At 46.6% G+C, this 19914-nt stretch overlaps 1 protein-coding gene across 3 annotated transcripts in view; it reads right to left on the reverse strand.

The window, feature by feature from the left end:
* Iqsec2 (IQ motif and Sec7 domain ArfGEF 2) overlaps positions 1-19914 on the reverse strand; it is a 78988-nt gene that overhangs the window by 43790 nt on the left and 15284 nt on the right. For 2 of the 3 annotated variants that reach the window (XM_057759015.1, XM_057759018.1), the window contains exon 2: positions 15054-15083. In XM_057759015.1, coding sequence (XP_057614998.1) covers positions 15054-15083 — 30 coding nt within the window. Of the gene's footprint in view, positions 1-3581; positions 3671-15053; positions 15084-19914 lie in introns of those variants that run through there. The other variant, XM_057759016.1, reaches the window with a different exon arrangement.

The following is a 19914-nucleotide window of genomic DNA, read 5'->3' on the forward strand; positions in this document are numbered from 1 at the left end:
TCATGAACTGGGAAGATGGCTATCTTTTCCTATTAGCTGAACTTGCCAGATTTAATAGAACTTCCAGGACCTACAAAAAACAGCTGGACATGGTATTATTCCTCAAGAGAAAAAAATTGACCACTTTTTTTCATTTTATTTCTCACTTTTCCATTCTATTCCAGGTGGGATTTTTTTTTTGCCCTTTTATAGGTAGTTTCAGTAATTTACAGTTTCTAGAAAATCACCCAATTAAATAACATTTTCATGTTTCTTCATATAAACACACACACATACAAACACAAACACATATAGCATTTTCTTATAATTTTTTAAAAATCTCCTCAGAATTTATGGTAAACCCTTTTATAAAAATCTTATTTTGATTATGTTTTCTTTGCCTTTTCCCCAATCATATCTGCCAGAGGATCAAAACTTTTGTTTTATTTTTCATTGATTTCTGGATTTATCTACAGTAATTAATGTATTCTGTTTTCCTTGTGTTGTTCTTTTTCTAGCGTCTTTTTTTTTAATTTCTTAGGGCTTATTTAACTTTTATTTTATGTGCATTGGTGTGAAGGTGTCAGATCCCCCCCTGCAACTGGATCTTCAGACAGTTGTGAGCTGCCATGTGGGTGCTGGGAATTGAACCCGGGTCCTCTGGAAGAGCAGTCATTGCTCTTAACCACTGAGCTATCTCTCCAGCCCCCTTCTTCTAGCGTCTTAAGTGGAATAGTTAGTGTAATTTAACCTGCCTTGCTCTCTAATTAAAGCACTGGGAGAGCTGGGACTACAGTTCAGTGGTACAATGCTTGCCTTGCACTCGTGAGTGAGGTCTTAAGTTTGATTCCCAGCATCATAATCAATCAGTCAATAAATAAATGGCACTGGAAACTATGTTTTTCCAGAACCCCTATGGACATACCTCATAAGTTGTGAAATGTAATGGTCTCCTAAATTAATTTATTGTATATAATCTATAAATTCCATTCTTACATCTTTTTAAATGTAAGGTCTTTCATTTGTTTGTTGAGGTGTGATCTCACTGTGTAGTTCCAGCTAGTCTTGAACTCATTGTGTAGACCAGACTGGCTTTGAACTCACAGAGATCTGCCTGCCTCTGCCTCCTGAGTATTGGGACCAAGGTGTAAGGCACCACATTGCTGGGCCTCCCTTTCTCTTAATACTTCCTCTTCTTGAATTCTAATCAGAGATATAAAACAGGATTTCAGATTAACTTGGAAATAATACTCTTCTCCAAAAATGTAGGCAGATCCTTCCCTCTGCCTAAACACCCTTCCACAGTCTACTCAAATGGCAAACTCCTATTCATACTTCAGAACATTCTTCAAATGTCACATATTCCAAGACCAACCACTCCCAGCTATGGAGACTGGCCTCTAGGCATGAATTTCTTTCTTTCTTTCTTTCTTTCTTTCTTTCTTTCTTTCTTTCTTTCTTTCTTTCTTTCTTTCTTTCTTTCTTTAAAAAAGAATAAAGTACAAATAGATTCCAAAGGTCCTCTTTAGTCTCCAGACCTGCTCTCCTAAGATATTCTCAGACATTCAGACAACCACTCGACAGTCACTCCGGGGACTAAGGGACACGGGGCAGGGGTTGGGGGTGTCTGGCAATGATGGTGCATATTGGTTTGGGAGGGGAAGGATTGGGGGAGAGTTAGGTCTAGCTCTTACCTGCTCTCTGCCAGCCTGCCTGAGGGGGTTAGCTTCATGGAGTCAAGGGCCTGAGTAGGACAGCAATACTGGTGGAGAGTGTGAGACGCTGTGGACCTGAGAGACAGTGAGAGACAGGGAAAGAGAGACAGAGAAAGAGACCGGGAAGGAGGGGAGGGGCAGGGAGGGCAATGGGGACAAGGGGTAAGAGTAGGTGGGGGATGGAGAAAGGGAAGGTTCAGAGGAGAGGAAAGTGAGGGGGGTTGGAGGGAGGGAGGACAGAAAGGAAGACATGATGCGAAATGGGGAGACAGGGAAGGAGGGAGAGGGGGAAGAAAAGGAAAGGGAGGAGGAAGAGGGAAGAAAGGGAAGGAGAAAAGGAGGGAAGGAGACATGGAAGGAGAGGGGAGGGAGGGAAGGAGGAGGAAAGAATAGAGGAAAGGAGGAAGGGGGAGGGAAGAAAGGGGGAGGGAAGGAAGGAAGGAAAAAGAAAAAAACCACAAAGTCAAGAAAGAGAGGACAGCACTCAACCACAAACAGAACACAATGACAACGGGGGGGGGGGGCAGTAGAGACAAGAGCCAGGCTTGGGCCTCCTGTGTTCCAGGTGACTCCGTGGGAACCTGGGTCACTGAGAGACGCTGGGACACCACAGCAGGGAAGGGAAAAGGAGCCCTCCTCACAGCAGACAGCACAGGGGAAGGTAGGAAGGAAAGCAGAGAGAGGTGAAAGAGAAGGAAAAGATGTGTGGGGAATGCAAGGGCTTCCCTTAGAGGAAGCCCCTCACATGAAGGGAGGGGACGGGAACCCCAAAAAAGGGGCCTGGGGTAGGTTAGGGTAGGGTGGAGCACTGAAGGAGCAGAGGAAAAGACAGAGAAACCGAAAGAGACAGAAAAGGAGAAAGAGGAAGGGCTAGACAAAAGACACAGAAAGAAGACAGGGAGAGCCAGAGAGTGCGAGAGCAAGGGGGTGGGGTGCTGAGGGCAGAGAAGGCTGACAGGATCTCAGTGGTCTTGGATAGGACTCAGAGCTGGGGGCGAAAGGGCAGGCAAGCTAGAGGACAGGGTGGTTCCAAGGAGTCTTTTGCTTCCAAGGCCATTATTGTCCCCCAGACATCCCAAGGCTGGGCCCACACTCCACCCCTCTGCTGCACCCCACCCCCCACCTCCAGTGCACAGTCTAAAGGCCCCTCTGGCACCTGCTAGATGTGATTAAAGTCCAGAGAATGGCAAGAGGGAAGAGGAGGGACAGTAAGTAGGGGGGTTAAGGGCCTTATCCCTGCCTTGTCTAACACAGTGTGGTTTCTGGGGGGGTCATATCAAGTGGCCACAGCCAGGACAAGCTGAAAGTGGAGCCTGCCCCTCCAAGTCAGCCAGCCTCTGTCTCCACAAGTCCCTAAAGGTAGATGGTCAGTATTGGCCATTCAAGAGCCCCAGTAAAAGTCAGCCCAGCTGCCCATTCTCTAACGTGGTACAAGTCAGAGAGTGCCCACATCTTTACAGAGACTCTAGCTTCCCATGTGAGAAGTCTCATCTGACCTCTGAATAGCCATCATCAGCAGAGTGGCCATTTCTCAAGTACCCTCTATGTGCCAGCCTCAGACACCCTTAGGCTGCTGGAATGTTGGCATCAGAATGTCAGTGGCTGAAGTACACAGGCTGCCGGGTGTGGGCAGCTAACGTCGGGACAGTCACGGAGGTCAGCTCTCACGGACCACTGACTTACTTTTGGTGCTCCAAGGTCCTGAGCGAGCTGGCTTTCAGATGCCCACAGACTCACCCACTCAAGCTGGCTCCCTCTCCTAAACCAAAGGCCTTCTAGAATACAAAAAGGGAGCCAGAAACCAGGAAGCCAGAAGGCGGCTGAATCATCAGGCCAGGTCTGAGCAGGAAGGGAGGGGGGGTCAGGCTAAGTGGCCCAGGTTCCTACCTGCTGCTCCTCCAGGGGGGTTCCATGAGTCTGGACCAGTCCCAGGGGCAGCCCCCTCCCTATTCCCTGCCAGTGCCACCCCGTCGCTATTCCCACCTCTTCTTCCTCAGCCCTTCCCTAAAAGGAGGAGTCAAAGAGGAGGGGCCAGGCCAGCTGGGCTGCAGGCCAGGCTGCAATTGGAAACTTTGCTCCTTCCTTGCTCTCCAGGGGCTGGGAATTCCTCACAAGAGGAAGCAGTTTAGAGAGCTGTCTTAGTCCTCATGGTCAAACTTGGGGCTGGGCCCCCTCTGTGCATCTCTGTTATCCCCACAGGTAACTTGTCTCATCCTGAGAAGTTTGTGTCACGAGGTCTATTTGAATACCCTCTGTAGAAAATTGAGACACGAAGCTTGGCAGTAGTGGCAGAACCCCAAGATTAGGGCTTAATTTGGATATTCCAAAAGCTGGAACCTGGAACCTCAGGTCCATTCCTACTTTGTGCATACAGAGATCTTTCAGCAGAGGCTTCTCACAAACATCTCCACTGCAGCACATTTACTGTAAAATTCAAATCACCCAGTTTCGGATATGAGGATATGGCCCTGAATATTCTTTATGACTATAGTAAACTCTCAAAATAAAAAAAAATCCCAAAGAGAAAAGCACAACCGTACACCCGCCATTTATAATCCAGAGGTTGCTCCTCCATCAAGACTATGCAGCCTGAATCTACAGGTCCAACAACAGAAACCCGGAGAGGAGCACAGTCTCAGCAAAGTCAACACAAGAGAGCACAGCTGGGCGTCTGGCACCTGCCTATCCACCACGGCACTCTCTACTTTGTACATGGGGAGCGCCGGAGAAACAAAATTGGGGGGGCTGAAAGATGGGTGTGTTCTAAAAAAAAAAGGGTAACAGTTACAGCATCCTAGCCTTTCATGGCCCCAGAGCCCAGGCTCCTGGCTGTTCTGAGCAGAAGGCTCCCGGGGAGCGCCAGTGTGCTCAGTGATCTAGAAGAAACAGGAGCTGACAGGCCACAGGCCAACCTTCCTGCCTCCCTACCAGGACAACTGGCTCATCTGAAGAACGCCAAGGCTGCTAGGAAGAGAGAGGCCCTCTGAACCACCACGAACCTGGCATCTGTGGGACCTCTGAGGCCTCCCCTCTCTCTGCCCATCTCAAGCCCTCGTCACAACCTCTCCTTCGTCTACTTTTCTTGGACAACTCTCCCAGCTCCTGCAGCTGCTTCACATCTGGCCCAGTTCTTCCTCATGCCTGACAGGGGTTGAGGACAAGAAATTGTAGTCTGTAAGGCTGATAATGTGTGACCTCAGGAAAGCCTGTTCTCTCTGAGGATTCCAAGAGTCTTCACTGTAGAGCCTAGTAGAGTTCAATGTAACCATTTACCTGGGCATATCCCATGAGACTCAGTTTGGCTTTTATAGAAATGACAATTTCCTACTCCATAGGTTTGCTTTTGTTTGTTTGAAACAGTCTTGCTATGTATGTGCGCCAGGTTTACCTCAAATTTATAATTCTCCTGCTTCAGTCTCCCAAGTACTGGGATTTCAGGTATGTGCTACCCTGCCATGCTCTGCTTACCTCACAAGGGTGTTTATTCATTTGTCATTTTTGAAACATGGTCTTGCCACATAGCCTTTGGCTGGCCTGCGACTCGTTATGTAGCCCAGACTGACCTCAGCCTCACACCAATCTTCCTGTCTCAGCTCGCTGAGTACCGGAATTATAGGCACGTGCCACTACACCTGGCTTACCTCCCAGGTGCTTCTCAAGATTCCATAAGCCCGAGTATGCACATGAAGATAAAGAGTCGCTGCTGGCGTAAGAGCATCTGACCCTTCTCCCAATGGCCATGGGGTAGGGGTGGGGGACTTGGCCAGAGCCCGTTTGCTTCAGAGATGAGGAAGAATTCTAGGAAAACACCTGTTAATGTACTGGAGCCTTTGTGTAATTCAGACCTAACTACACAAGTTACATAAATTTATATGATGACTCACCAGGGGCTGAACGAATTCAGAGTGAGGATTTTAATCCAACCACAGGGCACTGGTGAGCACTTCATTTGACAGATACATACTATGGACTAGGCACGGTGCTGGGTTCTAAAAGTACAGTATGTCCTGTCTTCAGGACACTTATGTCTAACTGAGAGGAGACAGACATTATGTTTATGTGGAGACAGGAAGCAGAAAGAATTCTATGCAGAAGAAAGGGCCCAAGATGCCACTTCCAGGAACTTCCAAGAGGCCAATGTGGCTGAGTGAAAACTTCATTGAGAGATACATATGAGGCCAGAGATGCAGAAAGGGTTCAATCTTGCAAATCCCTGGAGGCCATGATAGGGGTTTCTTGCTTATACTAGGGTTATTTCGGAAGTCTGTAGTTCATGGATAGGCGTGGATGGAGTATCTCTAAAGCCCCTGGAATAGGATGAGAAGGAGTCTACAGGAAACAGTCATTACTTTTGCAGCTTTTGTCAGCTTTGGCCATGATCCCATGCTTTAAATACCTCGCAAATGAGCTGGAAGTGGGGGACGTCCCGTGGATCCTTCAGTGACCTCGCCCCTCTCTCCCACCTCTCTCCCACCATCAGCTAATCTGGGTCTTCCTCTCTTCCTCCATTTGGGGGATGGGGTTTTGCCTCGTAGCCCAGGCTGGCCTTAAACTTGAGCTCCTGCTGCCTGCACATTCTCAGTACTGTGATTAGAGATATGGACCACATTGTCCCCACCTGCACCTCCCCTGGACAGAATCACTTCTAATTCTCAGGCACATGCAGCTGCTCCATGCCTGTCTTAACCAGTACTCTCCCTCTGGACCCCCACAATCACCTCTCCTCCTAAACAGCACTTCCTTGTTCTTCTAAAGTCAGCTAGAAGCTGTGTCCTCTGGGAACGTGCCCTGGTCCCACTTAGGCAGGGTGGATCACCTCCCTAGTGTCCTTCCACCCTGCTCACCTCACAATACTGCTCACGGCTTCATCTACTTAACTGGGAAATCTGCAAGAATAGGTGTCCCACTGAGCCCAGTGTCCCCAGCACCTAGCACAGGTCGACCTGGTTATACATGTTGCTGGGAGACAATGAACACAGCCCAGGAAGCTGCAAGATGGGCCAGTGGACACTAGAGGGCACTGAAGTCACTGCAATTCAGTGGGTACAACTGGACCAGGGCCTCAGTGCCGGCCTCCTCAGGTAAACTTCTATTTGCAGACCCTTTCTCCTAACAGTTCACTCCCACTGCACATGAAGCTTGAGTCCCTCGCCCAGGCAGGTGCTAAGCAGCCCTCACACATGCCTGGCCTGCATGCTGTCCATTTTGTCTCACACTGCTCCAACTTCTCTCAGATAACGTCTACTCATCCTCCAAGTCTCAGTTTGGATGTCAGCTTGGGTATCTTTCCTGACCCTCAGGCTGGGTTAGGCACACTTCCCTGATGCTCCCACGGGACACACTTCTCTTATCATTGTGGGTACTCCTATGCTTCCTAACTAGACAGTGGGGTCCAGCACCATCCTATCAGTCAACTGGTGTCGGTAGGTACTAGATAAATTATCCTCCAATGACATACAAAAAAATGTATGAATGGATAGATTAATGATTTGGGCAAGTCACTTTACCTCCTCTAGTTATGTCTCCCACCTGTCATAATGGCCACACAAATTAAAGATAATGTCAAGTTTCCCTAACACTACCCGAAATTCAGCAGATATTTTCAGAACCAAAGCAATAATTAATATTTGGAACAAGAAAACAAAGGAAGAAGAGGAGTTGAAATGGACTCTGCCTGAGCCTTGGATAATCTCTGTCACTTAGACTTACCAGTAATAATAGGATGGTCATATTTATTAGAAAAACAACAGCATCCTTTACGTGCTGGAATCGAACCAGAAGGCCCCAGATGAGGTGGTAGGAAGACTCTAGTTTCAGCAAGAGGATGCTAGGTCAGGGCCAAGTCCAGAGCTGTGGTCACTGCCCTCACATCTAGAGACCAGTCATTACTGGCACAGCTGGTTCCTAACTCTTTACTAATAGATGAAAACTTGTCCAAGGGGTCATTAATTCCCTCTGTAATTAATGTAAAAACTGCAGGGTTTGTACTAATGGAAAAGTAAGTTCAAGCGTCACGCTGGTAATATTGATAATGTATCTCTGTAATTATATACTACAAATAACCATAAATTTAGTCACTGAACTAATAAAACAGAAAAATCCCTAAAGCAACCACAAGCTTGGTAGCAACTGTACCATCAGTAACATTATGCCAGTTGTTCTGAGGCTATGAAAATTGCCACAAACTGGTAGCAATGGTAATTTGCACCATGCATTTAAAAGGTGCTTTGGGCTGGCACATGCCTTTAATCCCAGCACTCAGAAGTGCTCTCAACCTCAGTTCAAGACCAACCTGGTCTACATAGAGAGTGCCAGACTAGCCAGAGATACATAGTGGTATTCTTGTCTCAAAACAAAAAACAAAACAGCTTTAAAAGGTGTTTGACTTAAAATAAAGAAACAAGATAGCTCAGGAATAGAGCATATGCCTAGCATGCATGAGGTCCTGGGTTCAACACAAACATCACAGGAAAAAGTGAAAAATGGTTTTAGATAAAATAGTGTGTTTTGATATAAGAACATGGAACTTGAAAACAGAGAACAAAGGTCACCTGGAAATAAGTAGGAACCAAAAACTGGGTGGATAGGCAATCTTAACATCATAGGCGCCTGCATGGAGTATCCCCAGGCTCTGATCTCAGATTTTTGTTTGTGTTTTTGTTTGTTTGTTTGTTTTTAGAGACAGGGTTTCTCTGTGTAGCCCCAGTGGTGCTGGAATTCACTCTGTAGACCAGGCTGGTCTCGAACTCACGAGATCCACCTGCCTCTGCCACCCAAGGGTTGGGATTAAAAGTGTGTGTCACCATGCCCAGCTCCTGACCTGACTTTTGTGCACATAAGAACTCTGCTGAGTACAGAAGAAACATCAAGCTCTAAGTACTTTACCTCTCTACCCTCATCCGTTTCCAAGAGAATAGAAACCCACCTTGCTGTCTTGTATTACCAGAGGCTGGAAAGGATCTCTGCAGTTAGATGATAGGGACCTTAAGTCACAAAGCTTCCAGGTTTGTGACCATGCTAGGGTGCACAGCAGCAGAGGAAGCTACAGAGAATAATCACCAAAAAAGAGATGAGAGGGGTCAGGCAAGCTATGAGGGATAAAGACAAGACACAGGCCCAAGAGATCCACAAGTGATCCAAAGAGCAATCTTTTTTTTTCAAATCTTAATTGTATTCTACCAAAGAGCAATCTTGTCCTTGACTTCTGGTCTTGATTTTGGCTGGTGAAAAGCATGGCTATCATTCATTTACTATTCTTAATTTTGTGAGAAGTAACCAATTATACCCCTCCCTCTCTATTTCTGAGCTAGCACAGGTAAGATTCTGTTCCCTGCAACAAAATGTACCCAAACTAAGACAAGTGAAATTTGGGGATACAAGCGCAGAGCTTGTATAAGGGAAAACATAACAACACTTATGTCAGGATAAGTGACTGCAATTATTATGAAATTTGTGTTTGTTTGCCCAAAAGCTCCTCCTCATTTCCTGACACTTGCTATCACAGCCACACACTACAGGCAGACATTCACACACACAGACAGTGACACGCAGAGACAAATGCAGCAACCACCAGATATGCGTACGTGCAGACATCCTGACATGCATGGCCTCGAAGCAGCATGCAAAGTTGTTCATCTCAGCAGCAATGACGCAGAGCCTCCCTGACATGCAGCAATACACACCCACACATATGAACACAGTGGTGCCTGTAAGGCTCAGGGCAAGAGTTGAAGCTTAACTGGGCTCTGCATAGCCTCCCTCCCCAGCTGCCAAGTGACTCATCCCTAGGGCTGCTAATTAAAGCCAGGACAGAGGGGACAGAGGCAAGGGGAGGGGAAGAGAGGGAAGGCAAGTTTATTTTGGTGCCAACCAGACACTTCGCCAGCTTAGGGGTCACCCACTTCCGGGGGCTGGGCCAAGAGGAGGCAGGGAAACCCAGAGAGGAAGGGGAGAAGAGGAACCATTTGCCCTATCTCAAATCTCTGGAGCTTCCAGAAAAATTTCCTCCTTTGGGAAAATTACCCAGCTCCCCTTGGTCCTACCTTCTGTCTTGTCATCTGAAGCCAGATCACTCCCTCCAGATTTTTGTTCTTATACACTCGCCGTCCACCTCGTTATCACATTCTTAGCTTATCTTTGTCTGTAGCAACCCTAGACTAAGAGCCCCCAAGGGCAGGGGTCCGCAATTACCTCCTTCTGTGTCCCCCTTCTCCCAGATTGTCCAACACAGGCCTGTTGAATGAATGCCGAACATGTTTCAGGAAAGCAATTGGGTAAAACCCATGACACCGTGCTGATTACAGAATCGGATGAGATAGATTCCCACCTTAACTTTTACCACGGGGCAAATTATCTTAGCTTTGGAAGCCTTAGCACCTTTGCAAAACAACAACAATATACAGCCTTTAAGATGATAGTGAAGACGAAACGAGAGGCTACACGTAAAGTGCCATCACTTGGTAGGGCTGCTGCTCAAAATGAGAAGTCACACCTGCACCCCAGGCTAGGAGTAGAAGGAATGCTCCAGAGGCAAGCTCTAAACCTACATCCACCACAAGCTACCAGAAGGACCGCAGACAAATCCCAGGAGCTTACTGAATACAGTCTTATGTAAAGTGGGGAATCACAATACGTCACCATAAATGTACCCGCCAAGTATCATGTGGAGAGCCCAGCTCTTAGAAGTAGCTCAGTAATTGCAGCAGTGATCACAAAGGATAGCTAGCAAGAGGGGCCCAGACCTTGGACGCTTAGGAAGCCTAGGATGGAGGAAGCAGTCTGGGTGGATGAGGGCCAGGCTTCCCACACTGGACAGGACGGGAATTGCGTCCCCTCTCCCAGCCAGAGAGCAGGTTGCAGGCAGTAAGTAACAAGGCTGGAGGCACAGGAAGCAGTAGGAACAGAGAGGGTGGGCAGGGAGAGCTGAACAGGAAGCATATGGGAGGGAAGAATTGGGCACAGCTGGGGCCACTCTGGGGGATTGACAGTATCTCAGATATGGGAATGGGGGAGCCAAGGAAGGATTGTAAGGTCTTAGTCATCCTAGGAGGTCAAAACAAGGAAGAATCTTCAAAATTACCTAAACCAAATTCTCAGTGGGACAGATAGGGACACTGAGGCCCGGAGTGGGAGGCCTCCTCTGGGAACAGAGCCAGCCATTGCTCCTCCTCCCACTTCCCCAGACATCAGTGGCTTCTGTTGCCATGGGGATGTCCCTGGCTCAGAGGGTGTCAGTGGCTCCCCTACCCCCTCCCTCCTTCCCTAGCAACAGGCCACCTCCTCTTGCTCTTATCATTGCATGCCTAGCAACCTCAGCTGGTCCCCAGGGTCATGAAGTTCCAGTCTGACCTCGTACAACCATGACTGCCTCTGGGACAGCTGTGACTCCCTCGTCTTCTGCTGATAGTAACAATTCAGCCTCTTCCGACAGCCTGTTTTTAAGTTCTACCCCGTCCACATTTTGCAGCGTGACTCTAAATCATACAGCTACGAGTCAGTTTAAGAGAGACTGGAGCACAACTGGTTGAGTCGCTATTTGATGTTGAACACAGCTTTACTTCAACTTCCCTCAACTCAGAGAAGTGAGAACCATTGCTTCCATTTTATAAAAGAGAAACAAAGAGCCAGAGAATTTAAGTGGTGATGGCAAAAGTCAGACAGCCAGGAAGCAGGCTGTGTTGACAAGCTTTGTGATCTTTAGCTATTGCTAGTCTTACTCTGGACTTCAGTTAAGGTACCTTTAGGGTCGACAAATTCTGATGGATATACAGGAAACCCAGACATCTATCTTTGCCCCTTGCCCCATCACCGGCTGTTCAGCTTTAATTATACTCTTGCATTCAATACTGAGGGGTTGGTCCTAAAGCCTGGGCCCTAACATGGGTGGTCTGCAGTCCATGTATTCTACTCACGCCTTGCTATTCAGTTTTCACACTAGCTGAGGCCTAGTCTTCTTCTTGGCATTTCTTCCACTCACCTAACTCTTTTCCAGCCACACATGTACCCAGGTATGCACACACTCATGAATGCAGCTGCTTCCTGGATGGGAAAATTGGAGTTTGACAATAGCGAAACAGATTTGCCCAGTCAAATCACTGGAAAGCAACATAGCCCAAAATGGAGCCCTTAAATTTGGATCCAAAAATTTCTACTGTTTTTTTTTTAATGCCACAAAGTCTACTTTCCTTCTTTCCTGGTCACTCAGGTGTGTCTAACCTGCAGCCCATAGGCCGCCTACACCCTAGGATAGCTATAAATGGTGCCAACACAAAATTATAGACTTACTTAAAACAGAAGATGGGTTGTGCATGTGTTTGTAGATGATATGTGTGCATATGGGTACACAAGGACATGTGTGTGTGTGTTTGTGTGTGTGTGTGTGTGTGTGTGTGTGAAGGCCAGAGGCAGATAACAGATGTCTTCTTCGATTGCTCTTTATTTTGAGACAGGGCCTCTCACTGATTTGTTAGGATGGCTGGCCAGCGAGCTCCAGGGATCTGTCTCCCTAGCACTGTGCTTACCAGACCACGCCATCACGCTCAGCTTTTTATATGGCTTCTAGGCGTCTGCCCGAGGCCCTCACGCTTACATAGCATGCACTTAAGCAAATGTGCCATCTCCCTAGCTGCTATTATGAGATTTTTTGCATTGTTTTGTAGACATCAGTTTACACAGTAGACATCAGTTTACACAGTTCTCGTGTGCGACCTTTGTAGATGACAGCATCATGTCATAAAGTCACAAGGCTGGACGTGCCTGAAGAGATTTGTGATGCATTCTTGACCCAAAGAGGGTTCTGACATCTAGAAGTTGTTCTTTCCTGCCGACATCTGTTTTAGTCCAACTGACTGGACCATGGCTTTAAACACGCCCCTTGCTTTCCTACTCATGCTGATTCTATACCCAGGGACTCTCTGTATGTGAAATCAGTCCTGTGCAGCCCTGCCTGCTTAAACATCGCTTGCTCCAAGAAAGACTCCCTAACTGTAGTGAACTTGAGAAGTTATATGTGGGGCCTAAGAGTATCCTCAGAGAGCCCCATCCAACTGTGGTTCCACAAGACCTTGTTGTATATGTGCTATCGCTATAGGCTCTTCCGCTGCCCTGTAGCGACTACTATAGTCTGAGTTTGATCTACCTGCTGATTCCTCAACACTTCTATAGCCTCCTTGAATATGAACCCAGCATACATGCCAGGAAGCAGATGTGAGTAAAATCAACACCAGCTTCAGAATCAGAGAGTTCAGGATATGAATCAGAGAAATTCCACCCTATGCCATTGATCTTCTCTCCCTGGGTGAGGCACTGACTCTCTTGGGATCTCCTCTTCCTCGTTTATCTTTGTTTTGTTTTTGAGACAAGGTCTCACTATGTAGCTCTGCCTGTCCTGGAACTCTCTCGTAGACCAGGCTGGCCTCAAACTCATAGAAATTCAACTGTCTCTGCCTCCCAACTGCTGGGATTAAAGGTGTGCACCACCACCACCCAGCTCCTTTTCGTCATTTGTAAATCAGACATCATAATCCATGCCTAATGCAGCTGCTGTGAGCTTTAAAAGATCATATTTAGAGTGATTAGTATCTGAAGAATCAATGATATTTATTATGATTACTAATATTTGGATGGGTGCTTATCATCTACAAAGCTGTCAAGAAGGCCTATAATGACAGTATAGGCAGCAATCTGGGCTTAGGGCCAAGCAGACTGGAGTTTGAATCCTGGCTTGTTTCCTCAACTGGAAAACACAGACGATAAGGCCAGCGCAGGTTCCATCCACAGTGTCACTGGGTGGATCAAATAAAACAAATCCTTGACAAATTCTGTAAGTTATAAAGGCCCAACATATGCCATCATGTGAGTCATGATTATGGCTATTATTAAATACCATGAGCTAAAGGTTCCAGGAACTCCCCAGCTGGGAGGAGCTGACATCTAGAGATGTGCTCAGTCTGGTTCCTCAACAAGTTAGCAGGCACATCCACAGAGACGCCTATGGGAGGCCTGGGCCTGAGGTCATACCGGGTGCCTTTCTCCAAACCCACAAGAAGGACATTGAGATCCTATGTCCTTTCTTAGAGAAGTGGCCTCCTAAGTGCTAGAACAAGCTGTGCCTGGCTATGCTCCTTGGCAGCATGCAAGGATTAATTGTGTGCCATCAAAGACCTCTCGCCCAGACACCAGGGCTGACTATATCCATCACATTCTCACTGATTCAATGCTGGCCTCAGTATGTATTTCCCCCGCCACACACACAGCCCTCTTCTTGGACCTGGGCACCAATGTGGTCACTCCAGACCTCCTACAAGAGATGCTAGGACAGACTTCTATGCACAGGCAACTTCTGAGTCAGCCCACTAACCTGCATGACAGGAACTGTGCTGTTCTACATGGTTGGCCAATCTGTGCCCCGCCCAAGGGTTTACAGTTGAGAGGCAGTGAGTGGGGGGTTGTGTCCGTTTGTGCTGTATTCACCAACCCGGAAAGCCTGGTGAGCGAGGTTCACAGGAAAGGGCCCATTCTTCCAATGGATCCATTCAGAAGAAGAAGCGGTCCTTAAGTGAACCATTTCTACTCATGACAAAGATGTCATGTTTACTAGTGCAGGCCTGGAGAGCACTGGCTACCCATTGTGTGCCTCTACTTCCTGGGACCATCTCATTTCAAAATCCATAGTTCCCAGTCCCAGTGCCAAGATTAAACCACACCCTGAACCCCCTCACCATCCCCACATTATCCCTGTTTTTGATACTTCTGCCTTAGTGGGGTTTCTGACAGGTGAGGGCCAGAGGAATGCACAAAGAGCTCCGGTCTTAGTCCCGCTTTACTTCTGCTTCCTCAGCTGGTAACCTTTAAACCTTATCAAAGCTTACAAACTTTAACCAAGCATGCAAGAAAAAAATGTTTCCCTGTCATCATATATGTATTTCTAACATCTAGAACGTGTCACATCTAAAGTCAATCTAAGGCCCATTACTTGAGACTGGCAGAATTCAGGATAGAGAGGGAAAATAAGACCAGGCAAGCCCAGCATCCATTGATCCCTTCTTTCCTGGAAAAAGGAAATAGAAAACTTCCTGGGTCTGGAGCTGACTGAGATCAGCCTCTTACATGGCCCTGCACTGAGCAGCAAAGCTCTCAAGTCCCCTGGACCGCAAGACTGAGTAACGGTCTTTAACACCATGTCTATGCCTGCCATGTTCTCCCTGTCCTCTCATCCATTCCACACCGCCTCTATTACCAATGGGGAAAGAACCCTGCCATTGACCCCTGCCCATGGATCCCAAAGTAATAACCAGAAAACCCCTCCACCCCAAGCCCATCCCCATCCCCCAAGTACTACTAAAGAAGCGAGGTACTGACCTGACTGTTCTGGAATTCTCACCATCAGATCTGCAAGAGAAACAGGAAATAAACAACAGTCAGCACAGGTGTACCACTCTTTCTCCTACCCTACCCTGAAGTCCAACATATGTCATGAAAGCACAGACATGTGTTTCATTCATGTACAGAGAACAGCAAGTGCAAAGGCCATGGCAGTGAGTGCTTAGTCAGTTGGAGCAACAGGGAGAAGGACTGGTTGGTTAGGCAAGCAAGGCAAGGGCCACTGGAGGGGTGTGAGGTCAACAAGGGAGCAGCAGTCACAGTGAGTGCGCATCTCCCTGTCTCTGAGAAGCAGCCAGAGACAGCCAGGTTCAGATATTGTCTCTGATACTTACCATCCCTGTGAGCTAGGCAAGCTACTTCATCTCTCTAAGTCTGAGCCTCAGTTTCCCTCAGTCCCCCAATAATACAAGATTGATCCTTACAGAGCTGTCGGGATGAGTAAGCTCTTTGGAACCGAGCAGGCAAATGCCACATATTATTAATAAGCTACAAGAGGCTTTGCCAACTGCCTAGTCCGACCTGCCTATTTTCCAGATGAAGAGAATGAAGCTGAGCGGGTAAATGAGTCAGCCGCTGTGCTCCTTTCTACTATGCTGGGCTGCCTTTTTCATTATGCATGGCCTCAGATGCAAAAGAAGGGTGAAATTGAATGGAGTGAAGGCCAGCTCTGAGGAAAGCCAGGAAATGAGCAAAACCAGGACCATTTTCCTCCCCCTCACTCTTCTTTGGGAAGAATGTTCATTGTGCAGGCACACACGCCGGTACAAGCAGCCACACGGCTAGTATGTGTGTACATGCGCTTGTGTGGTGGAGGTAAGGACAGAGAAGCTGTTATACTGGGAGCAGAAGAGGAGAGAAAAGAGAATCAGGGACCCTAGAATTGGGAGAATATTGGGACGTAGTCTTCCTCCCTCTTCACCCCACACCTCTGATCCTCTCCCAGGCTGAACTGAAAAAAGCACAGAGATGAACACATAAGACTCTGTCACCAGCTGAGAGAGCCAAGATACAATCTCAGGGTTTCTTTGGGGGTGCTGTGATCTATATGTACATTGAGAGGATGATTTTAGAAGAGCATCTGTTGAGAGAGTGAGCATGCACACACACACACACACACACACACACACACACACACTTACTCCAGCAAGGAAGGGCAAGTAAGCATCGAGGTGGTAAGTGAGTCTGATGGCTTCCTAGCCACATTATCCTGAAGAAGTCACCTTGCTATCTAGAATCTCAAAGTCTTCACTCAGTAAATGGGCAGTGACAAGAAACCCTCCCTTCATGGAATGGCTTTGAGGCTCAAAGTGCCTGACACCTGGTGCCAATCTGTTGCCTTTTTGTCCCCTTAAAGGGATAGAAAAACCAAGGCCACAACACAACTTATTACAGTTATTCAAACTTTCCATCACACTATAGCAACAAGATGGCTTCTGGAATCCCAGCTCAGTTATTCTCAGGTATCAAGTCAAAGGAACCAAACTTGAATGACTCCCCAGCTGCCTACAGAATGGAAGCCAGAACCTTCAGCCCCTCTAACACTAATCTCCTGCTCCAGAGAGGCTGGTCTACAAGCACACATTTATTCAGTTGGCTATACTGTAGGTTCTAACCTGGGAAGACAACTACCTACTCAAGGAGTTCAACTTCATCGTTATCATCATGAACCATCATTGAACATCTACTATGTACCAATTTATAGTATCTCTGCTTCCAAAGCATTCCTCGGATGTGTCACTGTTCTTAAGGTGGCAGTGGGGTTAGGGGAAATGTTCAAGTCCTGAGGCAGAGTGTATTAGCCAATTCTCACATTAGACTGATTCTTCTTAGTTTGGGAGAACATAGCATCATAAGATCCACAGTGGAGGTGCATCCTACCTCACAGGTCTATCACTAAGCATTTAGTATGTTGTATATGGGGAACAATAATGCTAGTCAGTTTTTGTCAATCTGACACAAACCTAGGCATATTTGGGGAGAGAGAATCTTAATTGAGAAAATGCCTCCATAAAATCGATCTATAGGCCAATAGGCATAGCCTACTGGGGGTGATGCCACTCCTGGGCAGGTGGTCCTGGGATATATAGGAAAGCAGGTTGAGCAAGGCAGGGGAAGGAAGCCAGAAAGCAGTGTTCCTTCATGGCCTCTGCTTCAGTTCCTGCCCTGACTTCCTTTAGTGATGGGCTGTGATGTAGAAGGGTAAACTGAAATAAACCATTTCCTCCCCCAAAGGTCATGGTGTTCTATCACACCAACAGAAACTCTAGGAGAATGATCATCAATGTCCTGCTAGCTGGATGTTTTTCCTCACCTGTAAAATGATGAAGCTGTGTTAGTTGCGTTCTAAGCAGTCTTTAGGCTTTGACATGTTTACTTAAATCCCAGTGCTTGGGAGGCAGAGGCAGGTGGATCTCTGAGTTTGAGGCCACCAGCCTGGTCTACAGAGTGAGTTCCAGACAATCAGGGCTACACAGAGAAACCCTGTCTTAAAAAAAAAACAAGCAAACAAACAAAAACCACAAAAATTACTTTCTTCAGAACTCCAAGGTTTATTGCTTTTATCAATTAGAGTCAGCTGTCCGTCCACATGTGGAACCAAAGACCCAGGAATCATACTCCACTACTTTTATTAAATTCAGTAGAAGGAAATGTCTGTCCATATGTCTGTCTGTCTATCTATCTATCTGTATATATGTATGCATGTGTGTATACACACACCCATATCAGCCCATATGTTCATACCCTGTTTGCATGCCCCCCTTTCTCCTTAGGCTAACTTTGGGCCTAATGAGTAGACTTGGATAATAAGACTACAACCCCTAAAAGTAAGCTTAAGAAATCTGGACAAGGAATTGAGTCCCAGATACTTAGAGTATGGTCTAGAAGGGATGGGGTCCTAATGAGCATGGCTTCTTGACCCCATATACACTTGCTTGGTAGGGAGGAGGTCTTTGAAGTTTAGGGCCCAGGCCTCTGTTTCTTGGTATAGTTCATGATATTGGAATTTGTAATACACAGAGCCCAAGATCCTCTCCTCCTTTGGATTCCTTAGCTAGGTCCTGCTTTGGCAGTTTAGGGAGTAGGGATGCCCCAAGTGGCAAGGCCTGCAAACCCTGCTAAACAAACACATTGATTCCCAGGCTATCCATTGGGGCATTTCATTTGTAGCTCTTTCGGTATACTGATATTCACTTCCTAACAGCTTTTGCAAAAATTGTGCACTGAATGCATTCTTACATTAGAAAATCTAGGAACCCTTGGAAAAGGAAAGGAGAAAAAAATGTGTGAAATTACATCGCAGAGGCAGCAACCACTCTGAACAGTTTCTATTCCTCTCATTCTCTGCAGTTCTTTATGTAGTAGAAATGATTTCGCACTATATGATTTTCATGGCTTTTTACATTACATGTTTGCCCATGTAACTGCATATTCGTCATGACCATTACTTTGATTTGTCAAGACACAGTTAACCATCCTCTGAATGTAGTGAACAGACGTAAGTATATTTTCCTCATTGCTAAAATTGTGCTTTGGTAGACTTTCTTTTCCACACAGCTTTAAAGCAACACTCGACTTTTAGGAAACTAACCTTATAGGAGCAATTGCATCCAGCTTAGTTCTCTTTCTAGACTGTCACTCCCGCTAGCTAGGTCTGCTTTTACACTCATGCATTCATTCCATTAGCACACAGTCCCTCTGTACTTCTATGAACCAGATCCCGAGCTAGGGCTATGGGAAGAAATGAGGCAGAGCTCCAGACCACCAGAAGATGTGTCAATCACGCTTTTCAAAAGGCAATTTCAGAACATTGTGATTATGGCTGAGAGGGAAGGAAGAAGCGGATATCAAGGGAAAACAGAGAAGGGTCTCCTTAACCCACCCTATGGACATAAACATAAACTCTTTGAGCATATGGTCATGGAAGACGAATAAATATGAGTTGGTTAGAATAAGAAAGGGAATGTTCACTTAAACACAATGAGTTGAATAAACTGATTTATCTGTTATTCCTCAAGTCCCACTAAAATGTAAGTAAATAAATTAAAAAAAGAAAAGAAAGATAAAGTCTGCGGTGTCGACCAGAAGTAACTATTCCACTTAGAAAACCCTTTCAGGGCTCACGATTTGGAGGTGCTGTACACCTCAGAAGGCAGAGTGAGGGATAAAGCTAAAAATAGTGATTTGCAATGCTGTCCTCAATGCGGTCCAGTCAGGGGCTCTCCACCTCCAGCGCCATCCCAGCAATGGGAGGCTTTGGATTTGAGAACACCAGGTGCAGTGGCAGATGGGGTAAAACAGAGCTAAAAGCAAAGGGATCTTCCTTGGAAAATAGTGGGACCCTAACTTCCTTCTACTCTCCGACTTCCGACAGCAAAATCGAGTGTGCACGACTTCTGTGCACCTGTCTAGTGTTACGGATGCTTTTCTTACTGCAAAGACACTTAAGTTAGGACTTCTGTTTTTACGGTGTATTTAGTTGTATTTTATGTGTATGAATGTTTTCTCTGCATGTAGGTGCACTGCGTTTGTGCTTGGAGCTAGCAGAGGCTAGAAGAGGAAGCTAGATCCCCTGGAACGGTAGTTGTGGGTGGTTATAAACTGCCTCACAGGTGCTGGAAACTGAACTTGGGGCCTCTGAAAGACTAACAGGTGCTCTTAACTGCTGAGTCATCTCTCCAGTCCCCAGTTTAGGTATATTTTGCTTCATGTTAAATAAACCTTAATAGAATTCATTATTTTCAAAGGAAACGAAGTTCTAGGCAGTCAAAGCCTACACTATGATGCAAAGCTATGTGGGGGAGACCACCAACCTGGAAGGCAGATGGACAAAGAAAAC

The sequence above is a fragment of the Chionomys nivalis genome, chromosome X (assembly GCF_950005125.1).
Source record: "Chionomys nivalis chromosome X, mChiNiv1.1, whole genome shotgun sequence".
NCBI classification, from domain to species: Eukaryota; Metazoa; Chordata; class Mammalia; order Rodentia; family Cricetidae; genus Chionomys; species Chionomys nivalis.